General features: G+C 43.2%; 1 protein-coding gene across 2 annotated transcripts in view; it reads right to left on the reverse strand.

Moving 5' to 3' along the window:
• Positions 1 to 27,729, reverse strand: part of UbcE2H (ubiquitin conjugating enzyme E2H) — a 53,129-nt gene extending 25,400 nt beyond the window's left edge. The window contains exons 1-2 of one of the 2 annotated variants that reach the window (XM_017907491.1): positions 27,080 to 27,729; positions 17,670 to 17,746 (exon numbers count right to left, since the gene is read on the reverse strand). In XM_017907491.1, the coding sequence (XP_017762980.1) occupies positions 17,670 to 17,746; positions 27,080 to 27,132 (130 nt within the window). In that variant the 5' untranslated portion in view covers positions 27,133 to 27,729. Of the gene's footprint in view, positions 1 to 17,669; positions 17,747 to 20,333; positions 21,053 to 27,079 lie in introns of those variants that run through there. The other variant, XM_017907492.1, reaches the window with a different exon arrangement.
• Between the last annotated feature and the right edge of the window lie 212 nt (positions 27,730 to 27,941).

Below are 27,941 nucleotides of genomic sequence, written 5' to 3' on the forward strand. Positions count from 1 at the left end.
TCGATGAATTAATATTCGTGCACCGACTCCGATAAGAAGAGGTGACCGACCCTTTTTATCTATCACAGACGCGCACGCATCGAGGAACACGCGTTACGCGTGTTTCGTCCGATGCTGACTGCTGGAACCGAGCAAACCCAGACCTTGATCCTGAATTCCGATCGAAACGATCCGTATCGTAAAATCTGACGTCGCGACAGATTAATTTCGAGGCATTAATCTCGTGAGAGGAGAGAAAAAGAGCTGGGAGACGAGCGGATATTATCTGGCAATGAGCGTGAGAGCTTTTAGGCTATTTATGGAAAGAAATCGATGATCGATCTAATTATTTCTCCGCGTCTAATTCGAAACTCGGCCAGATCGAGGATGTAACTCGGGGATAAACCGGAGATACACGTAACACGGTTGGGATATTCGCGAGGCTCAACTTGCCTCGATTTTATCTCGAATTAATAAAAGAGGAGGCATTATTTTTAGGGCTAATACGTCGGTGATAAAAGCGCGTTTCAAGGTATAACTGCAGCTACGAAATCGGCGAGCACCAGTTCGTTTTGCATCGATTGCCAAGAAGAGAAAACCTGTCTGGATCAAGAACCAGCGGAGAAGTCCATTTTAGAATTTATGGAGTCGAATTGTAAGGCTGTGCGATTCTGCTCGAGTGAAATCCAAAGCCTTGTAAGTCGCTGGCGAAAATACCAGGCTGCGGATATCGCGATTAATAAAGTTGTTTCGCCGAGGAGGCTAAGTGCCTTTATCTCGTGTCGATTCCGCGAAACGTAATCGAATAGCCGGCATTAATTCCATCGAGGAATAAGATTAATTCCGTCCCGTTTCGACTGAAAATTTAAAAGGAACATTGGAATCCGAGGTCTAACACGTAGAGATACATCTCGCAAGCTCGTGTGTGCTCATACGTCTTCGAATCCGTCTTGGAAACGGAATAAAACGGCACGAAAGGTCAGGATGGGGTACGGAAGAAAAATGTCCGCGAAAAATTAGCCTGGATATTTCTCGCGAAAACAACGCTCCGTTCGAAACAGATTGCCACCGAGAAGAATTTCGATTTCGATGTAAACGAACGAGACAACGGTATTTACATATAAATTATGCCGGTCGCTTCCCGGCTGACATGTCTTCCTAGGCTTCTGGCGCGCGACCGAGTAGACGAGACAGGAATCTCGCGAAAGGAAGCAACGAATTGCTGTTCGACGATCGTCCAACAGTTTCTCCAGCGATCGTTAAACTCGGAATCGTTCATCATCGTCCATAGAGTTCGCGACGATCTGGAATCTGCGGCAGCGATGCGCGCAAGAGGCAACAAAGTCGGTGGAAGTCAGTGGAAGTCAGTGGAAGTCGGTGGAAGTCGGTCGCGCCGCGTTCGTTCTCCTCGCCGAGAGATGGGAACCAATTAAAATGCAATTATGGGTGCATTTGGCAGCACACGACGTGAAGAATCCGTCCGTCGATAGAGCTCTCCACGCGTGGAGCAACGCGGCTGTGAACTATTAATGGAAACAGAAAGACCAGCGGAGAACGCTTGTCCCTCTCTGACATGGCAACGAGTGGGGCGGTGTAATTTCAGGGTCTGCGTTAAAATTAATCTTGCGCTTGAATGGAACTGATACGCGTTGTTCGAGAACCGGACCACCACGTGATCCGCGTTCAACTGCGACAAATTTCGCCATAAATAACGCGAGGATCGTGGACACTTGAGGTGGACAGGGGAAATGGTGCCTGCCAAAGGCAGCAACGGAATTTCTTCCCGTTCAACCTCGCAAGATACAAAGGAGAAAAGAAGATACGCAAACACAGTTGTTACCGTCCCATCTATTTTCGTAAATTCGATTAGATAGCTTGTTTGTTCGCCTTGGCCCACCAAGCCGTGAATCACCCGGCCATCGCACGAATTACAGGGTACACAAGCAAGACCTCGTGACGCGGAACAACAGAACCCGGTACCTTGGCCACTGATTCCTCCGATGTTTCTATCGAGGCAACGTTCCTCGTGGTCTCGCATTCGAAACACGAAAGTTGAAGGAAAAATGGGGTAGAGCAAGGGAAAATAGAAACGGAGACAGAGGCTACCAGAGGGTAGACGTTGAACGGGTGGATTTAAAAGCGTGGAGGGGTTGTTAGCGCGAAAATTCTAACCTGGGACCAGTGGCGCCGGTTCTGGTCATCCAGTGAGTCCATTTCCATGCATATTTCTGCAGTATCCGGTGGCGTGGTCATGTATAGGAGGCATAAAGCTACGCGGTTCTAGCATCGGTGTCGAACAGAATCTTGGGGCGTATTAGAGGGCTGCCTGTTAAACTGGGTCACCGTGCGGAACACGGTATCTCCGATGTGTATCGTCGACCGCTCGTTTACAGGCATTTCCAAACGACTATGCTTTGTGCAATAAAACGTAGCTGGCTGCGCGCGCCGAGACGCGTGCATGTGTGTATCTGCTGGAAGGTGTCAAAGAAAAATGACCACAGGCTAATGGAATGGGACTAAATTGATTTTATCAAAGGCCTTTCTGTGTCAGCAGGAGCATTCTCTGTTCTCTCTCGCGTTGTCGCGGTTGTTGGTTACGTTTGCCAGCGAGACTCTTCGGTTCATGGCTTCTATGATCTACTGGGATTCGCGAATGATTCGGAGAAACATCGTGTTAAAAAGTGTCGAGAATGGCTGAAGAATCATAGCAATTCATAAGTCCTATGTTCTACAAGATTCGTGAGTATTCAGTGAGATCGTGCTATATCACTGAGAATGACTGAAGAGTCATAGCAAGAATCATCAGTCTACGGGTACTATGGTTCAATGGATTCGTGAGTATGAAGAAAAATCGCGTTAAAGTATTGAGAATATCTGAAGAATCATAGCAATACCACTCAATTCATGGGTTCTATGGTCTACAAGATTGGTGAGTATAGAGAATGGTAGCAAGACTCTCCAGTCCATGGATTCTACAGTCCACGTAATTCGTGAGTATATATAGAGAGATCTTACTACATTGTTGAGAATGGCAGAAGTCTCTCCAGTCCATGGGTCCTATGATCCATAGAATTCGTGAGTATGGAGAGATTGTGATAAATCACTGAGAATAGCTGAAGAATCGTAGCAATACTCATCAATCCATGGGCCCTATTATCCACGTAATTCGTAAGTATGGAGAGAGATCGTGCTACATTGTTGAGAGGCTGAAGCATTCTCTCCAGTCCATGGATCCTACGATCCACGGAATTCGTGAGTATAGGAGATTATGACAAATCACTGAGAATAGCTGAAGAATCGTAGCAAGACTTTCCAGTCCATGGATTCTTTAGTCCACGTAATTCTTGAATATATATGGAGAGAGAGATCGTGCTACATTATTGAGAATAGTTGCAGAATCGTAGCAAGACTCTCCAGTCCATGAGTCCTATGATCCACAGGCTTCGTGAGTATGGAGAGAGATCGTGATAAATCCCTGCAGAATAACTGAAGAATCCTAGCAAGACTCATCAGTCCACGAGTCCTACGATCCACAGAATCCGTGAGTATAGACAGATCGTGCTATATCGCTGAGAATAGCTAAAGAATCGTAACAAGACTCTCCAATCCACGAGTCCTATGGTCCACGTAATTCGCAACTATGGAAAGAGATCGTGCTAAAACACACAGCATGATTTCGTCAACGAAGAATCGTTTTCCCGCCAGAAAAGCGTCGCAGAAAATCTCAACCTCTCTACCTCGCTATGACGTTATTCCAGACACTGCTGTCTTCCCTACAGGGTTACTAAAAGGGTGTAGCGTTACTGAAAATCCCATCCAGCGTGTAACGCGGCACCAACGAAAATTATCTGCATGGTACGCGACGATACGCAAATTCTTGACCTCTGTAAGACGTGTATCTCGGCGAGAATCAGGCTGGCATGACGCGAAGCTATAAAAAAGTGTTTTGCATAGAAGGAAACGCAGCGTCATCGAAAATCGTGCGCGAGATACGCGAAGGAACCGAAAGAAGTCTCCTACTAGTACTCGCTAAAGTCAACAAGATAGCCTACGTGTTGCACGTGTAACGCAACGCTGTTAATCTTATCACTCCTCGTGCAACCGGCTCGGCCATCGTTTGTTTGCAACAACCTTTGCTTGACGACCTAACACGACCGTGCAATTACCAGCTGAGGACGAGTGAAACACCAAATGCAAAACTACGCGGGCCTCGAGGAAGTTGTTGCCTTTTTTCCATGCAACAACCTTTGCTTGACGACCTAACACGACCGTGCAATTACCAGCCGAGGACGAGTGAAACACCAAATGCAAAACTACGCGGGCCTCGAGGAAGTTGTTGCCTTTTTTCCGCCATTCCGCGGTACCGTTAACCTTCCCGGACCAGATCCAGCTCGATCGGTACACTCGCGAGAAATCCTAATGTTCGCCCCGGAGAACAAGACGAGGAGGGTAAATTAATTTCAGAGCGAACAGCCGCGACTCCGTGCCTCATTATGCAGCTCGCCTTTCAAGGCGTCTCGACGTACCGGGACCACGCGCGCGCATTCTCAAACTTCCTACCGTTTTGTTCCACTATAAGGCAAGTGTCGTCTGAGACACGAAAGGCCTGAATTAATCTTATCGGAGAATAATGACCGTCGCGCGAGTACATGCCTCGAAATTTCTCGAACAATCAAAACTACCCTGTCCTGTGAACTTTTCACCATTCTGCTTAGGGGGTAAGATCGCGTTACCTTGCAGCCTCACGCATGCATTCCCTGATTTCCTAGCTTTCTGAGAAGTAGCTTTTTGAGAGAAGCTTTTTGGGGACCAAAGGTCGCTGAAAGGGATTAATCTTATCGAAGAATGACGAGTATTAACTGTGTCGGTTATTGAAATTTCTGAAATAATCTCTACTATGTGTCTTCCACTTTGCTCGCTCTACTTGGATGTAAGATGACATTACGGTGCTATCTCACGCGTGCATTCTTGAATTTTGTAACGTTTCGTTTCAGGTAAGGTATAAGGTGTTGTCTAAGGCGACGAAGGGTCTAAATATTTTTCTCTTTCCTTTTAACCGCGCTGTAAAACTATCCATAGGGTAACTAGCACAGCAGAATCGAAATAAGAGAATGGATCTAATCGGTGTATAGCTATCATCGCGTAGGTATGAACGGTGTCTCGAGATTAAAGCTTCTGAAATCAAGCTTCCGACTTGCTAGTGTGTCCCTTCAATTTTTGGTCGCGACTTTCTGGCTAGGTGGAGGGTCATGAAGAGCCTAAGTGGGTAAGTTTGACATTCCGTTGCAGCCTCACGCGTGCATTCTTGAACTTCGCGCCGTTTTGTTCAGGTGCGAGCCAAGTTGTCGTCTCGATGACGAAAGAGCTGAATTAATTTTATTAGAGACTAACGAATGTCGTCCAAGTACAAACTTTGTCTCGAGATTAAACTTTCGAGACCTTGTCGCGTTCCCCTGACGTTTCTTTGCAATTGGCTAGGAAAAAGGGAACAGAGCGAAGATAACGCGCTGAAGCATTTTTGAACTTAATAACGGGTTTCTGGGATGCAAGCCAAGTGTTTCATTAATGAAGAGACCGAATTAACGTTAAATCTGCTATGGCCGATCGATCGACCAATCGAACGAACGTGGTTGACATTGCGGGCTATAGATAAATCCGAGAAAAATGGACAAGTATTAAACCGATAATGTCAACTACGGAACTTTTAATCGAAAGATTATTACGATTTAAAAATGGCCATATTACGGTAGGTTCGACGTTAATCTTTATCTTATCACGGGTGTCAACGATGTATCGCTATTGAGACTCCAAAAACAGCTCTTATTATTGCTTCCTAATCAAGAAAAATGGTAAAAAAAAGCAGGATACGAAACACACTTGTGTGAGCAGTCTAATCCACCAAATCAATAAAAGTACAGGAAACCTCAAACGTTGCCCCTGTGAAGAATTCTCAGATATCCTGTCAAGGACCTTGACACAGCTCAAGTGAACCATCCAAACTTTGACACTACAAGATAGCCACCCCCAGGACCAGGACCAATGACACACCGGTACCAAGAACCCCTCCATCAGCCAAAACTCTATTTTAAATATCCTAATCCATCAAAAATAAAGTAGTATTAGTCTGAACCTGAATTCTACCATTTATTTCGTACCATCCCCGAGCACCATGATACTTCTATAGCAACCTTCCTGCCATTTTATTTGCATTCAGGACAAGGGTAACTTCGCGAAAAGATCTTATCACTGTCAAAATTCCCAAAATATTTTCCCCAGTCCATCCGTTCATCCCCTAGTCTCTTCCTAGTCGAAGAAAATGGCACAAAGAAACGAGACGAGCAACGTATGAGATGACGTTCGGTTCCAAGCAATTTAGAGGCACTCTCTTAAAGTACATCGCGGCAGAAAACAAGCGACCGTGGTTCGACCGATGGCTATAGCGAAAATAAATAGCAGCAAAGGGAAGGACCGCCTGCGTGTTCGTAACGCGCGTTACGCAATTTCGCTCATTGGCGGAGTGGAAATAAAACTGACGACACGCAGCCGAACCGAGTCTTATCATCGGCGCCATTCTTCTCTGGCGTGTAATTTATTTCACGTCGATCTATACGAGAGGACCCGTTTTATCGCGGTTGTCGCCGCGCGTTTTGAAATATCGCGAAAAGTCGCGCGATCCTGTACCAGCGCGTGCACGAGCACGGAATTCGCATTTAACCCGTTTGCAGAGCGACGTCGAGATCGCGTGGGACTCGCCAATTGGAAAATATCCCCGTGCATCTTCAAAGATAAACGAAGCGCTCAGCTAGTACCCTCCACCGACGCGCGTGATGCATGCACAGTGTGCACACCCTCTCAGAAGCTTGCACAAATTCGGAATATGAACTGAAATTTCGACAATTCTCTGTACCATGACTTCGGAAAAAACCTAGGAAATATGCTACTGTGTAGCAAATTCGTGTTGGATAAAGAACTTTTCCTAATAACACGAAATTTTCCTAAGAGTATGCGTAGAAAGTGCGCTCGGAGGTTTACTTTTAACCCTTATCGGTTGTAAATCACCTCTCACGTGACAACGGTACTTTGTCGTTGCTGGCGTTCGTCACGTGGGACGTGACAAGACGGAAATCTTTCTTATATTTACCGAAACCAGCTACAACCTAGTGAGAGTCACGTATAAAAAGCCAGCGTCCGATAAGGATTAAAATTCGATGAGTAATTATGTAGGAACGCTAGGGTTTGAGAATGAATACAAGGACATACTTGGGTCTACCTAGCTGATGATAGACAATAAACAGCAGACTAGGGTTCAGGCCGAATGTTTAGGGTGACGTCTGCAGCGCACGTGGAAGGACAAGTGACCGCGTGTTAGGATCGGATGAACGGAATATTTATGATTATATCGAAGGCAAGCGAAGAGCGAAAAAAAGGCGTCGAGTGTTTAGGGTATGTGACCTACCGAGAGCTAGGCTATGAGAATGCGTGATAGAGAAAGAGAGCATGAGTATGAAAGAAGACAGAGTGCAAGGTTTAAACGAGGGTGCAAGGGCTGTCCTATGGAGTTTGAAGAAGCATCGATGTGCGAGTGTTAGTTACGTGATCATAGTTCAGTTAATAGTCTAATCTTTTAGTTTGTACTTTACTCCTAAGTCTCTTTTAGTTCGCAATAAATAATATATTGGTATTAAACAACATCTATTATTCCCTATATTTGCCAATCAAAAGTATCCCTACAATTATAGTGTCCAACGAGAACAAAGAGTTTTCGAACTGATTCCTCTACTATAGGTCATGGATCACTCTATCACCCACCCTAAATTCTTCATAGAACGGTGAATAAATTGTATAATAAAGTATATAAAATGAATATTACGAACCAGACTCTCGTTCAAAACTGTCGAAGTTCCGATGGGGCGTGGCACAGCAACAGGAAAATCAGTCTCACGTCGAGGCACTACGTCCTAACGTGTCGAAGAATAACACGCAACTGAGACGGAAAGACATCGTCGAAAACTGACCATGAGCCTGACCCGCTGTGTTTACGTTGAGCCCCAACCACGTCTCTACCTTGCCTCGTCTCTCACACGTCACTCTCGTGTTTGACGCGATTCCTCACCACGTCTCTCACACGTTACACTCGTGTTCGGGCAGATTTCCTCACCACGTCTCTCACACGTTTCACTCATGTTCGGACCGATTTCCTCACCACGTATCTCACACGATATTCTAAACGAAGGGATTAAATTTTAATCTCCTATCATTTTCATAACTACAACCAATTAACCCCACTTTTCGAACTTTTTTCAATCTCAATCTCAATCTCAAATCACTCAATGTGTTTCACTTTCTGTACTTAAAATAATCCTCTGTCTTTTATCCTGAGTGAATTTCCTTCGGTCAAATCGGGATGTAGCGTCATGGAATTTCGCGAGGCGGGTTATTCCAAGATGGAGGAACCGAAAATTCGCGAATCCTAGGCGGAACTCGCGCAAGAGATGAATCCAAGGCGAAAAAAGGCAGGAGTTTCAAGTAAACAATCCATAGAAAGAAATTAATCGGTTCTGTTTCTTCTCTTTCTGCCGTGTTTCTAATTAACGACGGAACTGCGACGGTTTCGAGGCCATCAGTGAGCCTGCGTATCGACGTCGTTCAAGTTTATCTGAGTGCGATAATTATCCGCGAAGAAGTGAAACTCGCCTGTCGGCAATTACAAACATTGTGTTAGGCAAACTCGCGGCCACGTGTGTCATCAGTGAAGTCGACTTCCGATTACTACGACTGTCATCCAACGGCCACGTGAGTCTAATTGTATGCAAAGATCATCGATAACAATACGGTATACTATTATTTAACGCTAACCCTACCACTAATATCGTAAGCGAAGGTGATACTGTTATAATCCAACTTGAAAAAGTCGATTTTTTTTTTTACATTTTCTTGAAGTACATGCTTCCGAAAATGTCCCTGCAAAAGGATTTATCCGAATTCGCAAAATTAGCAAAGTTATAACGGTTTAAAGTGCGGCGCACAGGCATTGAACAACGGACAACGAAAACTTCAAACGCGTTTTTCTCGAAACCATATTTTTCGAAATTGCTGACGGAATATCTCGCGTTTTTGTTGACCGATTGACTCGAAAATTGGAAGAGACCTTCGCTGGATGTAGTTTTATCGCGTGAACCACAGATTTCAAAATCTGATCCCTTTTTCTATTTTTATTTGCTACCCAAAGGACAAAAGCACGAGGAAAACCGATATTTAAACTTCAAAATGCAGCCATTTTCTCAATTTTCGAAATTTCGCTGTCTTGATGGTTCGTGCTATAGCCGTATTTATACTAATTAAGATGCTTCTTGGTTTTTTCGATTCTGATAACCAGATGCCGCGGAATCACGTCAGCCATTCGAGCCCGCTGTTAAAAACGCGATATACCTAAACCTATACATAATTTCCACAATTTTCATTAATTTCGTTGGGAAAAAATTGTAAATACTCTCCAAGAATAAAGAAATCTAACTGCGAAAACTGCGTGCCGATACGTATCATAGTTTCCTTAGAAAAAAATCGCAAAGGTCAAATTTCAGAGGCCAGATTACAATACCACGTTAAGATGACCCTGTTGAGTGTGGAATTTTGAATAAAATTCGTGTGATTTAGGTTAGGTTAGTGATTCGGGTCACACTAGGTGTTGATAACGATGTGATCGCTATTCGTGATACAGTGATCCGTGTGCCATTTATCTCGTAGTACCTTGTATTAGTGCTTTCTTGTTCATAATCTCCTTGACACGAGCTGCGCTTATTGAATTCCCCTTCGTAATAAATTCTCTATTCGTACTAATCACTAGGCAATTTCTATAAGCATCTGCTGGCACTAAAATGACAGTAGGTCTAGCCGTTAATAGGGTAGGCGAAAAGACACACACGACGTACGCAGTGCTAGACGAGTAGGTTGCGTTTGCGAATGGCGAAGGAGGATAGATTACGATAATCGCGGTAACACGCGAACGACCACGCTGGTAAAAGTAATCGGCTGGCTTACCCAACCGAAACTCGTCGAAGGACGAGGTAAGAAAAACGGACGAGCGATAGAATTAATTTTAAAACGTGTCACGGCATTCCAGATTCTCTATGTAGCATGCACTGCTCGTACTCCTTGTTTTTCTCGTCCGCCCGTAATATTGCGTAAGCGATTTATGAACCATCGCGAAAAGGAAAAACACGCGGCACGAGCCTTTGCCGGGTATAAGAAATAGCCTGAATCAGAAAATGCGACGATCGATTGGCTGACGTTCCTCTATACCCGCTGATTACCACCTAATCTTTTGTAAACCCCGCAGGGGCAGATATACACGGTCATCCCTTAGTTTCACACCTCGGTCATCCTTCACCTGTGCCCTTTCTACGAGCTTCCTTCCCCAGTCCCTTCCACGCCATTCTCGGTTCCTAGATTATATATACAGCTGCTCGCGAAAAGTGGGAAACGGATAAATTTCGAGATAGAAACTTTAATCCATTAAGCATGGCTGAATTTCAACGAGAATTACGCGCAAATGATAATACAGCACTGAAACGTATGACGGATAATGCTGTTGTAAACAATTGTATGTTAAAAAATCATTCCTTTCATAGAAAATACTTTCATGTAAAAATTGTATGTTAATCACTTGCTCTAAGATTAACTTTCGGTTGCCCGTGTCGCATTCTACAATATAACATGCGGAAAAGCGTTACATTGACGCCGTATCGCATCTGCGAGCTAACTGTTAGCCAACGTGACGGACACGTCGTTTTTGTTTCTGCAACAAATGCCTATCGACGTGGTATACACGTCGCTGACGACTTGGAACAAAAGCATCTCGACGTGCGTGGCACGTCTTTATAGCGCAAGTGGTTAAAAGGATCATTTGATCTACCGATAATAGTTAGGAACCAGCTCCTTGGAATCCCAATAAAATCCAAATCGAAATTTTGTAAAATTTCGAGAATTGGGATTCTTCAAACTCGAGGTACTAATTTCTTATTGAACGAAGTCTCGATTTTTGGGTTACACGATGTAATCGTAAAGTAAAATTTCGGATTTCTTAGTTAAGTTTCGGCGAGTTTGAGATGCTAGACAAAGGGGAGGCGAAGTTCCTCGAAGCTGGAAACCCGGTTGGATTTCGAAGGGTTTCGAAGCTTCAGCTAAAAATACACGGAGACACTCTCACCTGGTTCTCTCGACGCACTCGCGTAAAATGGAAATAGGAAGGACGAAATTGCAATGAGACTGTGAAAATCCGAAACTCTCTTAGATTTCAAAGCATAAAGTTTCAACGACACCCAATCCTACGAGAAGCACGGCGACCTGGACACCCTTGGCGGATCTTCTCCCAAAGAACCAAAGCTGCTCACACCCCCGCGCAATCCTCTCGCTGTGCTATTCGTATTCAAAACGAAACGAAGGTAAGACGAGATCGAAATCGAAAGTGCGGCTGAAAGATAGAGTATGGCAAGTGATTCCGAAGACTTTCCTATCTAGAGGTCTTTATTAGATTGCTTGCTCTTCAGCTCGGAAGCTTCGACACCCCCTAACGATCATTTCGCCATCAATAGGCATGAGTGTCTTAGGCATAAACAGTTAGAGACTCTGCCTGTCGCTTGGCTGTTCACGATGTCTGTTCCAAAGATCGTTTACAGAAGCTTGCTAGTTGGCCCAAAGAAAAAAGCCAAAAACTGCGACGTCTAGGCTGCAAACCTTCCAAAAGTTTTTATTGGACTACCAATTCTTCAGCTCGAAAGCTTCGACACCCTCTACCGATCATCTCGCCATCAACAGACATCAGTGTTTTAAGCATAAACAGTCAGAGACTCTGCCTATCACCTGACTGTTTACGTCTATTCTAAAGATCGTTTACAAAAGCTTACCAGTTGACTCAAAGAAAACAGCCGAAAACTGCGACGTCCAAAAGGAGCCAAGTCTCGGCTGCAACCCTAAGCTCTAAGTAGACCTTCAAACGAAGGAGACCTTCCTTTTCAAAAGTCTTTATTGGACTGCCAATTCTTCAGGTCGAAAGCTTCGACACCCTCTACCGATTATCTAGCCATCAATAGACATCAGTGTTTTAAGCATAAACAGTCAAAGACTCTGCCTAGCACCTGACTGTTTACGTCTATTCTAAAGATCGTTTACAAAAGCTTACCAGTTGACTCAAAGAAAACAGCCGAAAACTGCGACGTCCAAAAGGAGCCAAGTCTCGGCTGCAACCCTAAGCTCTAAGTAGACCTTCAAACGAAGGAGACCTTCCTTTTCAAAAGTCTTTATTGGACTGCCAATTCTTCAGGTCGAAAGCTTCGACACCCTCTACCGATCATCTCGCCATCAATAGGCATCAGTATTTTAAGCGTAAACAGTCAGAGACTCTGCCTATCACCTGACTGTTTACGTCTATTCTAAAGATCGTTTACAAAAGCTTCCTAGTTGACCCAAAGAAAATAGCCGAAAACTGCGATATCCAAAAGGGGCCAAGTCTTGGCTGCAAACCTTCAAACGAAGGAGACCTTCCTTTCCAAAGGTCCTTATTGGACTGCCTACTTTTCAGCTCGAAAGCTTGGACACTCCCTACCGATCATCTCGCCATCAATAGGCATGAGTGTCTTAAGCATAAACAGCAAGAGACTCTGCCTGTCACTTAACTGTTCACGACGACTGTTCTAAAGATCGTTTACAGAAGCTTGCTAGTTGACGCAAAGAAAACAGTCGAAAACTGCAACGTCCAAAAGGAACGAAGCCTCGTGTGTAAACCTCGGCTCTAACAGACCTTCAAACGAAGGAGGCCTTCCTTTCCAAAGGTCTTTATTGAACTGCCTATTCTTCAGCTCGAAAGCTTGGACACCTCCTACTGGTCATCTCGCCATCAATAGGCATTAGTATTTTAGGCATAAACAGTCAGAGACTCTGCCTGTCACCTGACTATTTGTCTATTCTAAAGATCGTTTAGAGAAGCTTGCTAGTTGACCCAAAGAAAACAGCCGAAAACTGCGACGTCCAAAGGAGCAAAGCCTCGACTGCAAACCTCGACTCCAACCAGACGAAGGAGCTCGACCTGAATGAAACCCGATTACGTGGATTCGATCGCGGTGATACAGGACCAGGTGCTGGTACTCGCAACGCGTGGAAAGCGATGTCAAGGAACTTTCGTCACTGGAGGCCGGTGAATCGATAGCGTTTTTGCATGCGTGTCGACCAGCTGGCCGGCCGAGGAAAGCGTAAATGTACACACTGTTGCATAAGTGTATCCGGTGTGCGAAGAGCCGGCGACCTTGGAATATCAAATGCTGGAAACGTACAATGAGCACGTAAACGCGACGATCTGCGAGCCGTTCCTCCTCGAGGATAAGTTATTCGCGCAGGGCAAGGTTGTCGGGGCCAGGAAACGACCGAGTGTAACGGTGCACGGGGGAGAGAATTGCGAAATTTCGCGGTTTCGCGAGAGAAAGAAGCACTCGTCCACGTGGGATGGTATAACAGTTGAACAGGTTTGCGCAATTATCGCGTAATTACGCAACGTATGCGTAATGGGCGGATTTAGAAAGATCGGCCGAGCGAGAAATCGGTGTCGGAGGATACGATAGTGTTGGAGAACGATGGCGGACGGAGACCAGATGTGACACTTGTCTACGGTTTATGGTGTCATAGCCAGTGACAGAAGGAAGAGGACTGTGGAAATTACGGTCAATTTCTTCATGTTCAAAATTCATGGAATTTTAACGCTAGATTTACGGACGCCATCTGTATACCTATTTCTTAGGACACCTGTCAAATTGACAGGTAAAGGAAACCACGTGCCCTCTTTTTTTTAACGATTAGTTTAATTTAAAAACAATTATATATTATATTAACAGCCTTAATATAAGTTAACTAAATCTGTTACCATCGTATAATTGGAGCAACCCTTCCGTCAAATTGACGGGTTCCGTAAATCTAGTGTTAACTATGCAGGAGAGTCAAGTATACTAATTTCAGCAGAAGACGTTATCGCTCTGAGACAGGCATTTTTTCTATTTTCGAAGCTTCTAAAATAAATACTTGATAAGATATAACAATCCTCGTGTATGTCATAATTTACTTTATGAGAGTATACAAGATGGGGCACTCAAATGGGAACAAAGGCCAATTTTTTGATATCGAAAATCCATAGAATCCTCACTATGCAGGGCAGCCAAGTATGCTAATTTCAGCAGAAAACGCTATCACTCTAAGACAATCATTTTTTCCTATTTTTGAAAATTCTAAAAAGAATCCTAGATAACTTATATCGTGGTAGTCCTCGTGTATGTTATAATTTATTTTATACTTGTAGAATGAGGACTACGAATTGCGAAAAACATGAACTACCATCAATTTCTTGATGTTGAAAATCCATAGAATTTTAACTATGCAGGGCAGCCAAGTATGCTAATTTCCTCAGAAAACGTGATCATTCTAAAACCGGATTTTTTTCCTATTTTCTAAGCTTCTAAAATAAATTCTAGATAACTTATAGCAATTCTCGTGTATATCGTAATTCACGTTATATTTATGAGAATATACAGGATGAAGCACTTGAATGGGAATACCTAAATATCTCCTTTAATTACGACGCTATGAATAAACTCTCCAGGACGACTTAAAATATTAATTACGTTTGCTTGATGCGTCACGATTCTTCGTCCATTGCGTTTTCAGCATGTACATCATCGGTTTGCTTAAACTGTTTTATTTATTTACCATCGAATGATCAAAAGTACTTCAAATTCTTGTGAAAAGTATCAATGCTACTGTCATATGTGTCTACTTCAAATATTGCAATTTTGTTTGGAAATTTTTTTCAAAGGAAAAATTTTTATCATAATTGAGGGAGATATTTAGGTGTTCCTAAGTTATGGTACACACGAGGATTGCTCTAAGTTATCTACAATTTTTGTAGAAACTTTGAAAATTGAGAAAATGCCTGTATTAAAATGATCACGTTTCCTGTTGAAATTAGCATACTTGGCTGCGCTATATCTTTGTAACGATAAAGAACAGCTTATAGCTATTGACATAGCATTGAAACGTTGTTTCCTAGCTATAGGCGTGTAAAACAAATTAGTGAAATATTTATACCCTAACCCTTCAAAAAGAAGTCTTGCTGAATCCATATTTTTTCTCGTTTTTACCTATATACTTAAATCTACAAACCCTAGTCATGCGAGGTCACGATAAATCTTGTATGAATGTATTCCTTGCGTTGCAGAACACGACTATTCGAGCCTTCTTTCTTTTCATTTTTCAGTTCAGTTCAAACGGTAGAACAGGCTAGCATGTGTCACGCGTATTAATCCATTGAACTAATCCATAACTATATTTTTGTTACAAAGAAATCTCAACGCGAAGTGAATTTTCTGAAGACCGTGATGAGTTCGAATGATTGAAATAATCGAGAAATTGGACGAAAACGCGGTGCAAGTGTATCTCTGCTCTTAAAATTTTGGGTAAAAATACTATTCGAACCCTTTGCACTACTATAACGAGTCTAACTACTTATGATCTTCTTGGCGAATATTAAAATTATATGCTATATCTGTCTAAAACTATGCATTGTAAAATTACTTCATTCTAATTACCCATTTCATTGCCTATTCTAATACCTATTTCATTCCCAATACAATTACACAATTTTTTCAGAATTTATACAAATTTTCCGCGAGTTAAAATACCTTCAGTACAATTTTAGCCTAACGCGAGTGTAATTTATATTTATGAGATCATTTTTAGCATGAAAAATTCACGAGTTAGATTCGCAATTGCAGTATAACGGGTTAATTTTACCCTAATTTCACGCAGAATTTTTTAAAATTAAATATTTTCCTATCTATACCATTTTTCTGATCCTCTCAATAGCATTGTATTTCAAATTGCTCTAAGTGTTAAATAAATAATTATTCTTGGTAATGATCAATGTACGAGATCGAAGGAGGCGCAACAGGATTTTTCAATTTTTAATTTAGACTCGAGTTGACATCAATGAATAAAAGCTTCGTTTTCTTCGCTATTAACCCTTTGAACTCGGCCATCTTTTCGTTACAGGAAAATAGTAATTCGAAGACTTTCTGCCATAAAGTCGACGATATTTCTAAAACGGTAAATAAGAAATCATATGCAAATTAAGACGTAGAATTATTTTATTCCGATATTCCAAGCATCGTTGAATAATTGTGAATTTGATTTATTAATTAACATCCATCGTTAGAATCTGATTAAATGATGACTGAGAGGCGCCCCTCGAGTGCAAAGGGTTAATCCGAACCAAAGCTCGAAGACTAGAGATTTGTTCTAATATCGGATACAGAAAGGCGTGGAAAAGGAAGGCTAGATTGTCCGACTCTTTTAACCCAGGGAAAACGTGTTCTTCAGTGAAAATCCTGTTACACTTCCTGTTACTTAATCTTTATTATCTCGTTGCTCGATAAAAATGTCGCAGTGAGGGAAAAACGCTCGGTAGCCTTCCTCGTCGGCCTTCGACCACGAGGATTAATACAATAAGATACCGAGCTTCGAAATCGTTTAACAAACATCCAACGACGTTGCTTTTATTATGCCACTTTCGTGTCTTAACATAAACGATCGCAAACTTACAGTCTAAGGATAAATACAGCGTGTCCGTTTTATCCGGAAGTATGTAAATATCTCGGGGAAACACGTTTCGTTTCAGAAATATTACAGGATACCAAAGAAATTCCGGATGCAATGGCGTGGAGATCATGCTTCAATTTTAAAACAGAACCCAAGTACCTCGTCTCGATATCGGACTACATCTTGACAAAGAAATATTTAGGAAAACCTATGTACTCGTGTCCTATCGCATTTAATAGTCATCGAGATATATAGTTTCAAAGTTAACGTGTCACCAACATTGGCGTCACCTAATGCACATCACGAATACGTTGCTCTGTTGGACTTTGTATTGATGGATCTAGGAAAAACGGAGTGTAAAAGTTGAAATCTCGATAGTTCGCGTAAAAGACACAAGAAACTACTCGAGAATGATTCAGAGCCGATAAAGTTGTGCAAGAAGCTATTATAAAGAGTATTCCTATTAAAAAATTAAGCATGACCATCGGAAAAGCTTTCAAAGCTATCGCAGGATCGGGCAATTATCACCGCGATACGTGTCAGTGATCACGAAAGTAGCCTAAGTCATTTATGCTTCATTTCGAAGCGTTAAAAGTCCGGTTTAAATTTATCAGAAATTAACGAAACTAATTGCGACGAAGTTAAGAATTTCACCTAACCGTTCAATTTCTCGCTACTTTGCCAAAAATCGTTTCATATTTTCTTATTTCGCTATGACGAATTTTTGTCTCAGTCCACTTTCGTAATTCTGTGATTGCGAGAAAAACACGGTTTAAAGTTGCGAACAACAATTTCTTTATATTCGTTTTCTTTTTCTGATCCTGACTTATATATCTGGTAACCGAATTAACGAGTAAATTGGGGCTTCGTGGAATTGTAACAGTGTTTTTCCTTCACAGTCACAGAATCGTCGGCACGCGTGTTCTCCTCGACGCCCTATGACATTCGTCCAAAATATTTCCTTTTTCTGCGTCACCTGCGTATTTACACGTTCCAGATAAAACAGACACATGGTATATACGGTCGTACAAGCGATACGAAATAAATGCAATACTTACTGCCCCGTGGACCGTAGAATTTGACGGAAAATTCGTTTAATCCTCCTAGTATCGTCACCTCATGCTTGCTTTCTATTCTGCACGTGGGCAACGCAATTGAAATGAGTTAAGGAAGAAGATGGACCTGTAAGAAAATTCTACCCGGCGTCCGTGAAACATTGGGAGATAGCCCGATCGAAAAGGCCGCGCGAGGTCGTGCAAATAAGAAGCGAAAACACCGTGAGCAAATACTTAAGCGTCGACGAGAAAACGGTGCAATGAACTGAGGGAAATCGATGTGGAAAGAAGTGCGAACGCAGAAGCGTGTCAGAAGTCCGGCGTAATGTTATCTTCCTCAATCGATGAAACGCACCGAAGCTCGCGTGACGCCGAGCCGAGCGGATCGCAACGCTTCGCGTGAGTTCCTGACGCAACCGGGATTACGAATTTCCGAAAAAAAAGAGAAAAAGGGAAAAAAGAATAGGAAAAGACCTGGGTCGACAATGTTACGGATTTTAAATCGGTTGCGCGGTAATGAAGAATTTTTTCACGCCCAGGATGCTTTAATAAAGGGGTATTTTCATCTTGTAATCTGTTGATATCTTAACACTAGAACTAGGAGTCTGTAAGATGTAGATACAACGATCGAAGTTGCAAATTATGCAACGAAGATAGATAGTATAAATAACTATGCTTTTATCTAGGTAAAAGTAAGGTTATGTTCGTAGGAATTGAGAGAAATGAAAATCTGAAAGCAGCCATTTTGAATAGGTTGGTGGTTGTAGCGTTAACGCGGGTTATGTTCAATTTGATGATTGGTATTTACCAATGATGGTACTGTCGAAGAAATTTTTCTCGATTTTCTGTCTCGGTAATAAACGTAACTTTTAGATAGCTTTGGAAGTTCGATGTAAGAATGGTACGCCGAAATATTCTTTTACTCGTATTACTTCGAGGTTAGGTTATTATTTGAGAGATCAAGCACGAAGTGGAAAGAGAAACTTTTGTCGCGAATACAGATGAGATACTTTACGTGGCCCGCGATTTGTACACTCAACGGAGCAACTCTTTTCAGATCCACGTGCAATTTCAGCGTGGAAAAATGGTAACAGCCGAAAGAGTGGGCGGAAGAAAGGGAAACAAAAGTTTCCAGCCGCATTTAATAATACAGCAAACGACGGTTGCTGAAATTATCGAGCACGCGCCGTAGGATTTCAAGCTACATTTAATTTTAATCGCCGGTCCCTCTTATTTGCCCCGATACTCCGCGACCGTGGCGACGCCGCTTCAACGTCGCGTACAATCATCGCCAGGATTTTCACGTGAAATTAATCCCGATCCACGGCGATATAATTCGCGAGAACACAAACTGCCGCGGAAGAATCGCAGGCGCGCATCGCTGAACGAGGTCGGAAACCGAGTTCGAAAACAAGCAATGTAACCAGAACGGAGGCAGAAGAACGGAACTCTAACCGCCTGGCTTTGGAGAAAGTTCACTGAACAATATTTCGCAAGGCACACGCATTAGGACTCGACTAAAATCGGTGCACGAAAACGGAAGATTAAACAGGGACATAACCTCTCCGTGTATTCGATGATTATCTGAAAAAGAAAAAAGAGAACGAGAAATAAATTTCTAATCTAAAATCTAACCAAGAAATTGAATTTTCGCCGAACGAACGCTACTCCAGACGATGTATAGCTAACACGCTCTAAAAATGGCTGCCGTATAGCTTTGCAATTTTATCGAACACTTTTATCATTTGGCGCCATTTTTCGTCCACGCAGAATCGCGAACCGACTCGATCGTTGAAAAGGAAAATCGAATTACGACGATGTGTGTCATGTTATTCAACGTACGGTAAACCACTTTCTTGTTTTGGCAAGTGGTTACACGCGAGCCAAACGTTACGGAACTCTCACCTGAGGCAGCAACGAGTGCTTTGTTACACGGAAGACCAGGTAACCATGAATACGCTCGGGCCTGGTCACTATCGGTAGATTTGTTTCTCGCAGCAATGGCGCTGGCTACACGTAAACCAGAGATATACGGCGCTACGCTAACGCCACGAGCAAACGCACACGCCTCGGGCACGCAGGGAAATAGAATCTAACCTAGCGCGTGCTTCGCGCGTTACGCGATACACGGTCAGCTGAAATAATTTTCTTCACAGGCCACACAGTAATTGCGAAAGCAATATCGGCCGACGAACATATTATTCCGCCGGAAGTATTGCGTTTCTTCGCATCCTATGTACGAGGAATTTCATTGTTGCATGCTTTCACGAGCGACTCGCGGAAGTCCAAACGAACGATCCTCGATTAACATACAAATTGACACGGAATGCATTATCGGACTGAGAAGAATTCCACGATTCATACGATTACTCTAAACAGTTGCACAACGCGATATTTCAACGACTGATTCGATTACTCGACGATCGGTAAACTCGAATTAATATCAATCGATAAGATTGACATTATCGACACGGTAGGTTATCTGCGAGAAATAGGTTTCGATAAAAGGAGAAAATGGAAATCGACCGTTGAATCGAGTTCGCTTTAAACCGATCGTTTTAATCAGTATTCGAATGAATCGAAGATAAACCGTGGTCGGAAAGAAACGTATCGAAATATCACACAAAAAGAAATATTAGAAGTAGATTATTGAGATGTTTTAATGACCTGAATTCCACCGACTCTTCGTGCAGTCGACTTGCATATGCAAGGTGTACGATGAACGTCGGAAAGGGACGGAAACGATTGCTCAATCTCGAGGACCGTTACGGAGCATTTGCTTCTGGCGCGATGTTGTTGTTTACAATGTCGGCCGAACCAGCCAGCGTTTCGCTAAGAACCGCCTGACAGTCTGTTTTTGTCCCTCTGCTCCTTTCCTAACCTAACTTCGCTTCACCTTTCACAGTCCGTCTTTGTTTTCACGATTCACCGTCCATTCTCCATCCTCTTCTATACTTAATCGCTCGCTCGCGCCACTCCGTCCAACCAAGGAACCACTAACCTCTCACGCCTGTACACGCGGAAAGCTACACGCGGCTGCGTATCGAAATAAACTGCACGTGCGAATCAACATTCGTTTTTATCGGTCTATCTACGCCGAAGACACATACACACGTTCATTTTAAAAGACTCGGCGCGCAATGCCCTTGGCTGTATCTTATTTTTGGAAGACACGTTTCTAGGTGGCCGCTTATCGTCGATGTTCGATAAGTACGAAACGAGATACGGTGACCAAGCCGAGTTTCACGTCGATACTGCGCGTGCGTCCGATCGAAAATATTCATGCGTAAAAACCGCGAACGCGATTCGCCGAACGTAACCTTATATCGTACACCTCTTTTCTTTCCTTCTTATTCGATACTTTCTGAGCATCGAATCTTTCGTTACCGAAGTCTACCCCCTCCCGTCACCCCACCACTGAGCCGAGCTTACCCCCACCGCCGTTCCCTACTCCAAATCCCTATGGCGCGTTTATATAATTCTAATCTTATTTTTGACTTGTTCGCAAACACAATACGGAGATATAAAACTATAACTACAAAAAAGAAAGTATAATTGCGCGCAATATTTTTTAATCTCTTCGATATTCGTTATGTGACATTTTCTCGTATCTTCGAGGCAAGAAAAATTCGATATATAGTTCGCAGTCGAGATATAGTCAGGGACGTACAACGAAGGGCATAAAGGGGCGACATTTCTCGAAATGCAATAAATCGCTGAACGACGAAAGATGCGTTATGGACGCGTAGATAATTACCACGCATTTTCTAACGGTAAAAATGACAACCATAAGGCGGCATCGAGCGTTAGAAGGCGAATGCTTCGATATACATTCGAAACAACAGTGCGCACACTGAAAGGCCACATCGATAGCGAAAAGGTCTATGTAATCCTGGCCGTAAACAAGGTCAAGCATTGAGACACGAGATGAACTCGGTGTACTTCGTTTTTCGCGTTTGGCAGCGCATCGAAATTCGATCTGTGTTAATCACGATCGAATAAACCTGCTACGTCGAATCAATTTCGGGTGCAAAAAAAATATTCGAAGAAAATCAACCGTCGAAACGAAATCCCCAGAAATACTCTACATTTTTCCAAAGGAATTCCCTCGGTACTTCAGAATGAATTTGCAACCACTCTCGCAAATCCACGATCGAACCGTCTTGGGTGAAAAAATATTCGACGAATACCAGCTGATAAAACAAAATTTCCAAAAGCCGTGCAAGGACAGATTTTTCAAAAAAACTCGATTCCCTCCGCTATCGAGCCATCTCCCTATTCCCAGACGTCGCTCTGTGTGCATTTGTAAATCAAATTTTTTTCATTTCTCCATACCAATCGAATCGATCCCCGAACAAATATCCCAGATATTGATTAACTCCGATCTCCGGTATTTAGAGAACGATAATTGAAGCTTTCAACAACGAATACAGGAAGGGAGAACCCCCTCCTCCCACCCCCCGGTTCGCCGGTTCGCGAAGCCCGTATACTCGAGGACACATACACGCATCGATACGCGTCCCAGGTAAAATTGCATCAGGCAGATAACGGCCCCGCTGTACTTCTCACGTGTGCTCGCGTGCCTCCAAACCCATTACGGTGAACCATTAACCGTCCATACCGAGAAGCTTGTTAATTACCGGCGTAATTGATTAGCTTGATTTCGGCGGACAGACAAGGAATCTTGCGAGAGGTCCATCGAGTATCGTCGATCCATAATTGAATCACTTCCGGAACCGCATCTGCGTGTATCTCACCTGGCCACACCGTTAGAGGGCCGCCTAATGGAAATTACGGGAATACACAGCTTCCACGGACGCAATTTACCGCAACTATATCGTTAGCTGCGAAACGGCACGGCACCCGACTCGAAAACGCAATTTATTTTACCGAACTTTCGCCCTTTGAGAGACTCGATACCCCTTTCTACGCGGTTCCGCGGTCGATCGTTCGAATTCTCGTTCAAACGCACGGCCGTCAGAGGACGCGCGTAACGCGAGTCCAACGGACGCGCCCGATGCATCGTCGAATCGGAGATGCAACGTGCGGGACCGATGGAAAGTGGCGGTAGCGTTGCGTCATGGTGATTAGACCCGGCTATGCGATCGTATTGAATTCTTTATATCGTATTCGCCTCTGTGTCGCACGTCCGTGCGATTTGTTCGGCCACGATGACAGGCAAGCGGCGTGCTTTGAAAACGGTGTTTAAACACGCGTCATACCGCGCGGCGGGAAAATTGAACGAGATAGAGTCCGAAGGAGACGGAGTATTCGATTACAGAGGAACGGCGACGAAATTGAAACACTGCTGTATCCCTTTATTTTGGAAACGAACTAAACAAAGAAAAAAAGAAAGAACCATCAGCCTGATACAAATTTTGTCTCCCTTTCCTATTTCTCGACCAACGAATTAACAGTGGATCTATGAGAAGAGTCGAAGATGGAATATACAGTTGCTTTTTGCGAAATTAACGATGATTTTTATTTTATTCAGAGAAGAACGTAATGTACTTAGTCGTAAGTCGGTACTTCTGGTGTTAACCCCTTGTATTGTAATGAGGAGCCTAGCTCTCCGTGAGTTTTTCACATCGAAGTGTATAAAGAGGTATTGTTACAAGAAAATCCATATAGATTCTAAGGAGTTTCATAATTTGATGCTCGATGAAATAAATGTAACGCGGTTAGTTAAAATTAAACGTCTCTCCAGTGCACTATTTACTTGATAATTAAATCGTAGTGCAAGGGGTTAATAGAGCCCGATGAAGAGGGATTGCGAGGCTATGAATTTATTGTTTCACAGATATTCGGCCAAGAATACACCGTATGATAAGAAGAACGTCAGAACGGTCGAAGGTGTGTATAAATATGCGGTTGCAATTCTAGAAGAGGAAGCAAACCTTGTCATTCGTGTCATGTGGGCGTCCAAGGTGAGCCTTCGCGATCATACGATGAACGCTCTAATAGATACGTTTTACGACACTTTAAACGATATTTTTAATGCGGTTGAATTCGTGTCAACAACGCTATACGCCGGCTATTACACGGGATTCCACGATAATTCCACCGATGTCCACGGAAAATTACAAAAGATCCCGCAGCGGGAGATATCGAGATACCAAACAAGACCGGCTGTGCACGCGTGAACTTTTCCAGTTAATGTTCCATCGAATATTTCTATCCTTCGAAGGTGATCGAAACGTTACCGTTTCGAGAGATCTCGCTGTACAGACTGGTACTTTCCCACCGGAAATCTACCACTCTGCTTCTTACGACCGTGAAATGATAAAGTCGTAACGGGCTCGCGTAACTGAGGAAACCCGGATCGCGGATAAATTGACTACTATCTGGAAATTAACGGCGTAACAGAACGTTTGACGCGTTAATTAAGTTCGTTTTGCCAGTGTACCCTAATCAAAATCTCTAAACACGGATTCCTGCGTTTCCGTTGGAATACGAAAAGAAACTGGCCCGAGGAGCAAAGTACGCGCAAATAGATTCGAGTTATTTCGATCAAAAATTCCATTCCACCACGAGAGTCGACTTCTACTCATTCTACTGGGTTTTGCATCGTGTACAGAAAATTTCCTACAAGTTTGATCAAATATCCCACCGCCCTAACCCTACTTTCATGCACCACGGACCTAGGGGATGTCCCGGATGGACCCAGGCGAAATTGATCGCGCGGAGACAAATCGGCGGGAAAATCAAAGATGGCGCTTCGAAATTCGGATGATTCGAGCGTGGGAGCGAATACAGAGTAAATTTAGGAGACGCGGCTGTCCGCAAAATCGAGTATGAAGGAAGACAAAGAATTGGAAACAAAGAGTCAGGGGTTTATACGCGAAACGCATCGGTTCCTTCCACATTCGCTTCATTTCGTGAAACAACTGCTATTGGGTATGGTTTTCGACCAATTCCGGTACACCGTGATCGTCGGAAAGGAACGAACGTTCTCTACGAAAAATATTTCTTTTCTTCTTTCTCTCTTTTGTTTTTCTTTCTTTGTCTTATCTTTTTTTCCTTTTTTTGTTATTGTTATTATTTTTGGAACCAAATTAAACGAAGTAACGAAAGTTCTCCGCGAAAAATATTTGTTTTCTTCTTCCTCTTTTTCTTTTCTTTTTTCCCCTTTGTCTTGTCATTTTTTCTTTCTTTCTTTATTATTGTTATTATTTTTGGAATCGAGTTAAACGCGAGAGAGGGGGGGGAAGAAGTGAGGGAGAAAACCGTCGGATTATTTATTGCGAACTCGCTAATACGAATTCTATAGCAGCACGTATGGGCAGCTTTCACCGTTATTAAAACGGAAATATTTATCTAACTTTATTTATCCGAGTGAATCGCGGGATAAATTCAGTTGAATTTGAAAAACGAGAATTTAAATTCGCCGGCGTGGCAAACTTGCATCGATTTCTTTAGCTCCGCTGGGATCTTCCGCTGTTTTCGTTATTACGAAAACAAATGATATCCTTTCTTCCCTTTTTTTATTTTTCCTTTTCGAGTAAACAACCGTATGGTTCTCTGTAGCTTCTATCCCCATAGTCTAGGTTCTAGCAACACCGCGGTTTCGTCTTTGTTTCCGAATTATCTTCGGGTTCGGTGAAGCTCGACGACATAACCTCAAAATAAAGCAGGAAAATGAGGAAAAGAGAGAAGAGCAACTGCGTAGAGATTTATGAGACGCGAGAAAGAGAATTCGAGTGAGAATAAAGGTAAATTCGAGTGGAAAAGTCGAGCACGAGAAATATGCACGAGAAACATATACGAAAAATATGCCGAACGCGAAATTTCGCTCCACCCCCCTTCAAACGGAAGAATAAGCGGCGTGGATTGCAAATTCGCAGGGATCAAGTATGCAGAGGCGTCTGCCTCTCTGAAAATAGATTATTACTAACGTTGGTACACGTATACGCGAAATGCGGAGAAAGGCTTTCTAGAAATTTGAAAACTCACGAGGGGTCTCTATCGGGGAACGAACGAACACGTCCAATTCACTTTGCTCGCCGGAGCGCTTGCAAATTTAATGTAAGCTTCAACAAAGACTGATCGATGTTACGAGGCACGAAAGAACTCCGTATACTATCATCGTTCTAGAAAAACTGACGCATTCGTACACGAACGTCTGCACAGAAATGATAAGCGAAACGCGACGTTACGCAAAAATCAATTTCTTACGAATCGAGGTCAAATACAAACGTGCACACGTATACTCGTTAGCTTTTTCCTTTTCCGTTAATTATTCGCGCCAATATTGATTCGTAACGCGAGGGATCGAACGAAAGTCGAGGTTGGAAATAACGAATTCATTTTCGTCGCATTGATAATATTCCAACGATCGATTTGTTTGCACGACGATTAGAGACGATGAAAAACGCTATCCGCTTCCTCGCGTTCCTGCGCCAAGGTGTACCTTTGTTCTTTGCACCTGACTCAGATGGTCGCCGTAGTCAAGGGGAAGAGAAATTATTAGTCATCATTGTCACGCGATTTATCGGTGATAAGGTTTTGCGAAAAGAAAAGAAAAAAAAAAGCGGCCGAAGGTTATTATAATCGCACAATTATTGCTCGTCCACTTTCCCTTGCCCTTCTGCATCGTTTCACTTTCTTCCCGTTGATTTGCAGAAAATTTGACACCTTGCGTCATTCCTCGAACCGTTTGGTTAAGGTTGGAACACGGCGGTGACGTCTCAATTACCGTTGGTCGCGCTTCACTCCGTTTCAAACCGACGTTATATACACGTACGCCGTTCTTTGACGCGCGACTTTAAATATTTACGCTCGCCAAGGAATGTATAAATATAAAAGGTACTCGAAATACGAGTCGTCACAGAAATCAGTCGATCCGAAATCGAAAACTCGTGTAACAAAAGCCACTGTGCAAGAAAGAACGAAACGCAGGAAGAAAGAGAAAAAAAAGAGAAGAAACCGAAATGAAATCTAACCTCTAGAACTCGCAACCGTACGGCACCACACTCGTTGTGCGTTAAACGAATAAGATAAAGCTGCGCACACACGGGCACGGAGACGTAAAGTCAGCTGGTTAAAAACAGCTGTGTTCCGTCATCGACGAAACGAGGAATTAAATATCCCTCATCGTCCGGAAACACCATTGACATTGCACCGCGTTGTTTCTCGTCGACCTATAAACTGATCGTACCTGATAAACAAGCGATCCCGCCGTAACATGCACATGCATACTGCGTAGTCTTGCATTCGCAACCATGTGCAGGCCTCTCTTGCACTCGATTGCAAGCACGTGCGATAGAGCGAAAGAGAAAGAAAGAACGAGAACAAGAGAAGGAGGGGAGGGGGGAGGGAGAGAAGGAGGAAAAGAGGTGGGGAGGAGAAGAAGAAAAAGGAAGACAGAGATACAAATAGCAAGTAGGAGAAATAAAAGTGAATTTCAAGGATACAATTTGAGAACGTCCGTGTCCATACGTCGTTTTCCAGCGCTGGGGGACGACATATTTATCGTCTATTAACGCAGCAGAGCCCTTCGCAGCAAGTCCTTGAATCAGCTGAGCTCGATTGTCGTTTAGGAAGGGCCTCTGACTACTACGGATTATTTACCACAGCAGAACCCACGAAAGAATTGGTCTTTCACCACTGTGATATAACACACTCTCTGTTTTCCCGTACAGTTATTCAGCACCGAGAAAAAAACAAAGACACGCGCGCGTGATGGTCGCTAGTCAGTCGTTGGATGCTCGACGCTCGCCACGAAGGAAAACGACACGGGACCAATTCCGCGACGTCAGCGTTTAATGATGTTTTCTACGGATGAACGAGCGTACGATCCCTTGGAGAGCAGCGATATACAAAAGGTCTTCCTCTTTGTCCAAGCGGACCAAGTCAAAAACCTCGGGCTAGAGGATCATTTCACCATCACCAACGACGATCCGTTCAGAGATTCGTACTGTCGACACGTTTCTCGCGCACACAGAAAACAATTCTTTCCCCTAAACCTCCTCCGCCTCCACCACTACGAAACGCCTGTTCTCGTGCACCCCACTGTCAACTCACGGACTTCACCGCATCTGATTCCGTTTCTGCACTGCTCTCTTGCTTGCTGCTACCTCTGTCTCACGTTGTGCCAGTAGATGCGCGCGCACGATACAAAATCCCTGCTATGATCCACGAATCACCAGTGGTTATTTCGGTCAACTAATATCACTAGAATTATACCGAATACGATAAACTACTATCATTTTTAATTTCTTTTTTTTTAGCCAACCATAAAATTCAAATTCCATAGCTACCACGCATATTTCTCAT

Source organism: Eufriesea mexicana, unplaced genomic scaffold, assembly GCF_001483705.2.
Source record: "Eufriesea mexicana isolate 0111107269 unplaced genomic scaffold, ASM148370v2 scaffold8101, whole genome shotgun sequence".
Classification (NCBI taxonomy): domain Eukaryota; kingdom Metazoa; phylum Arthropoda; class Insecta; order Hymenoptera; family Apidae; genus Eufriesea; species Eufriesea mexicana.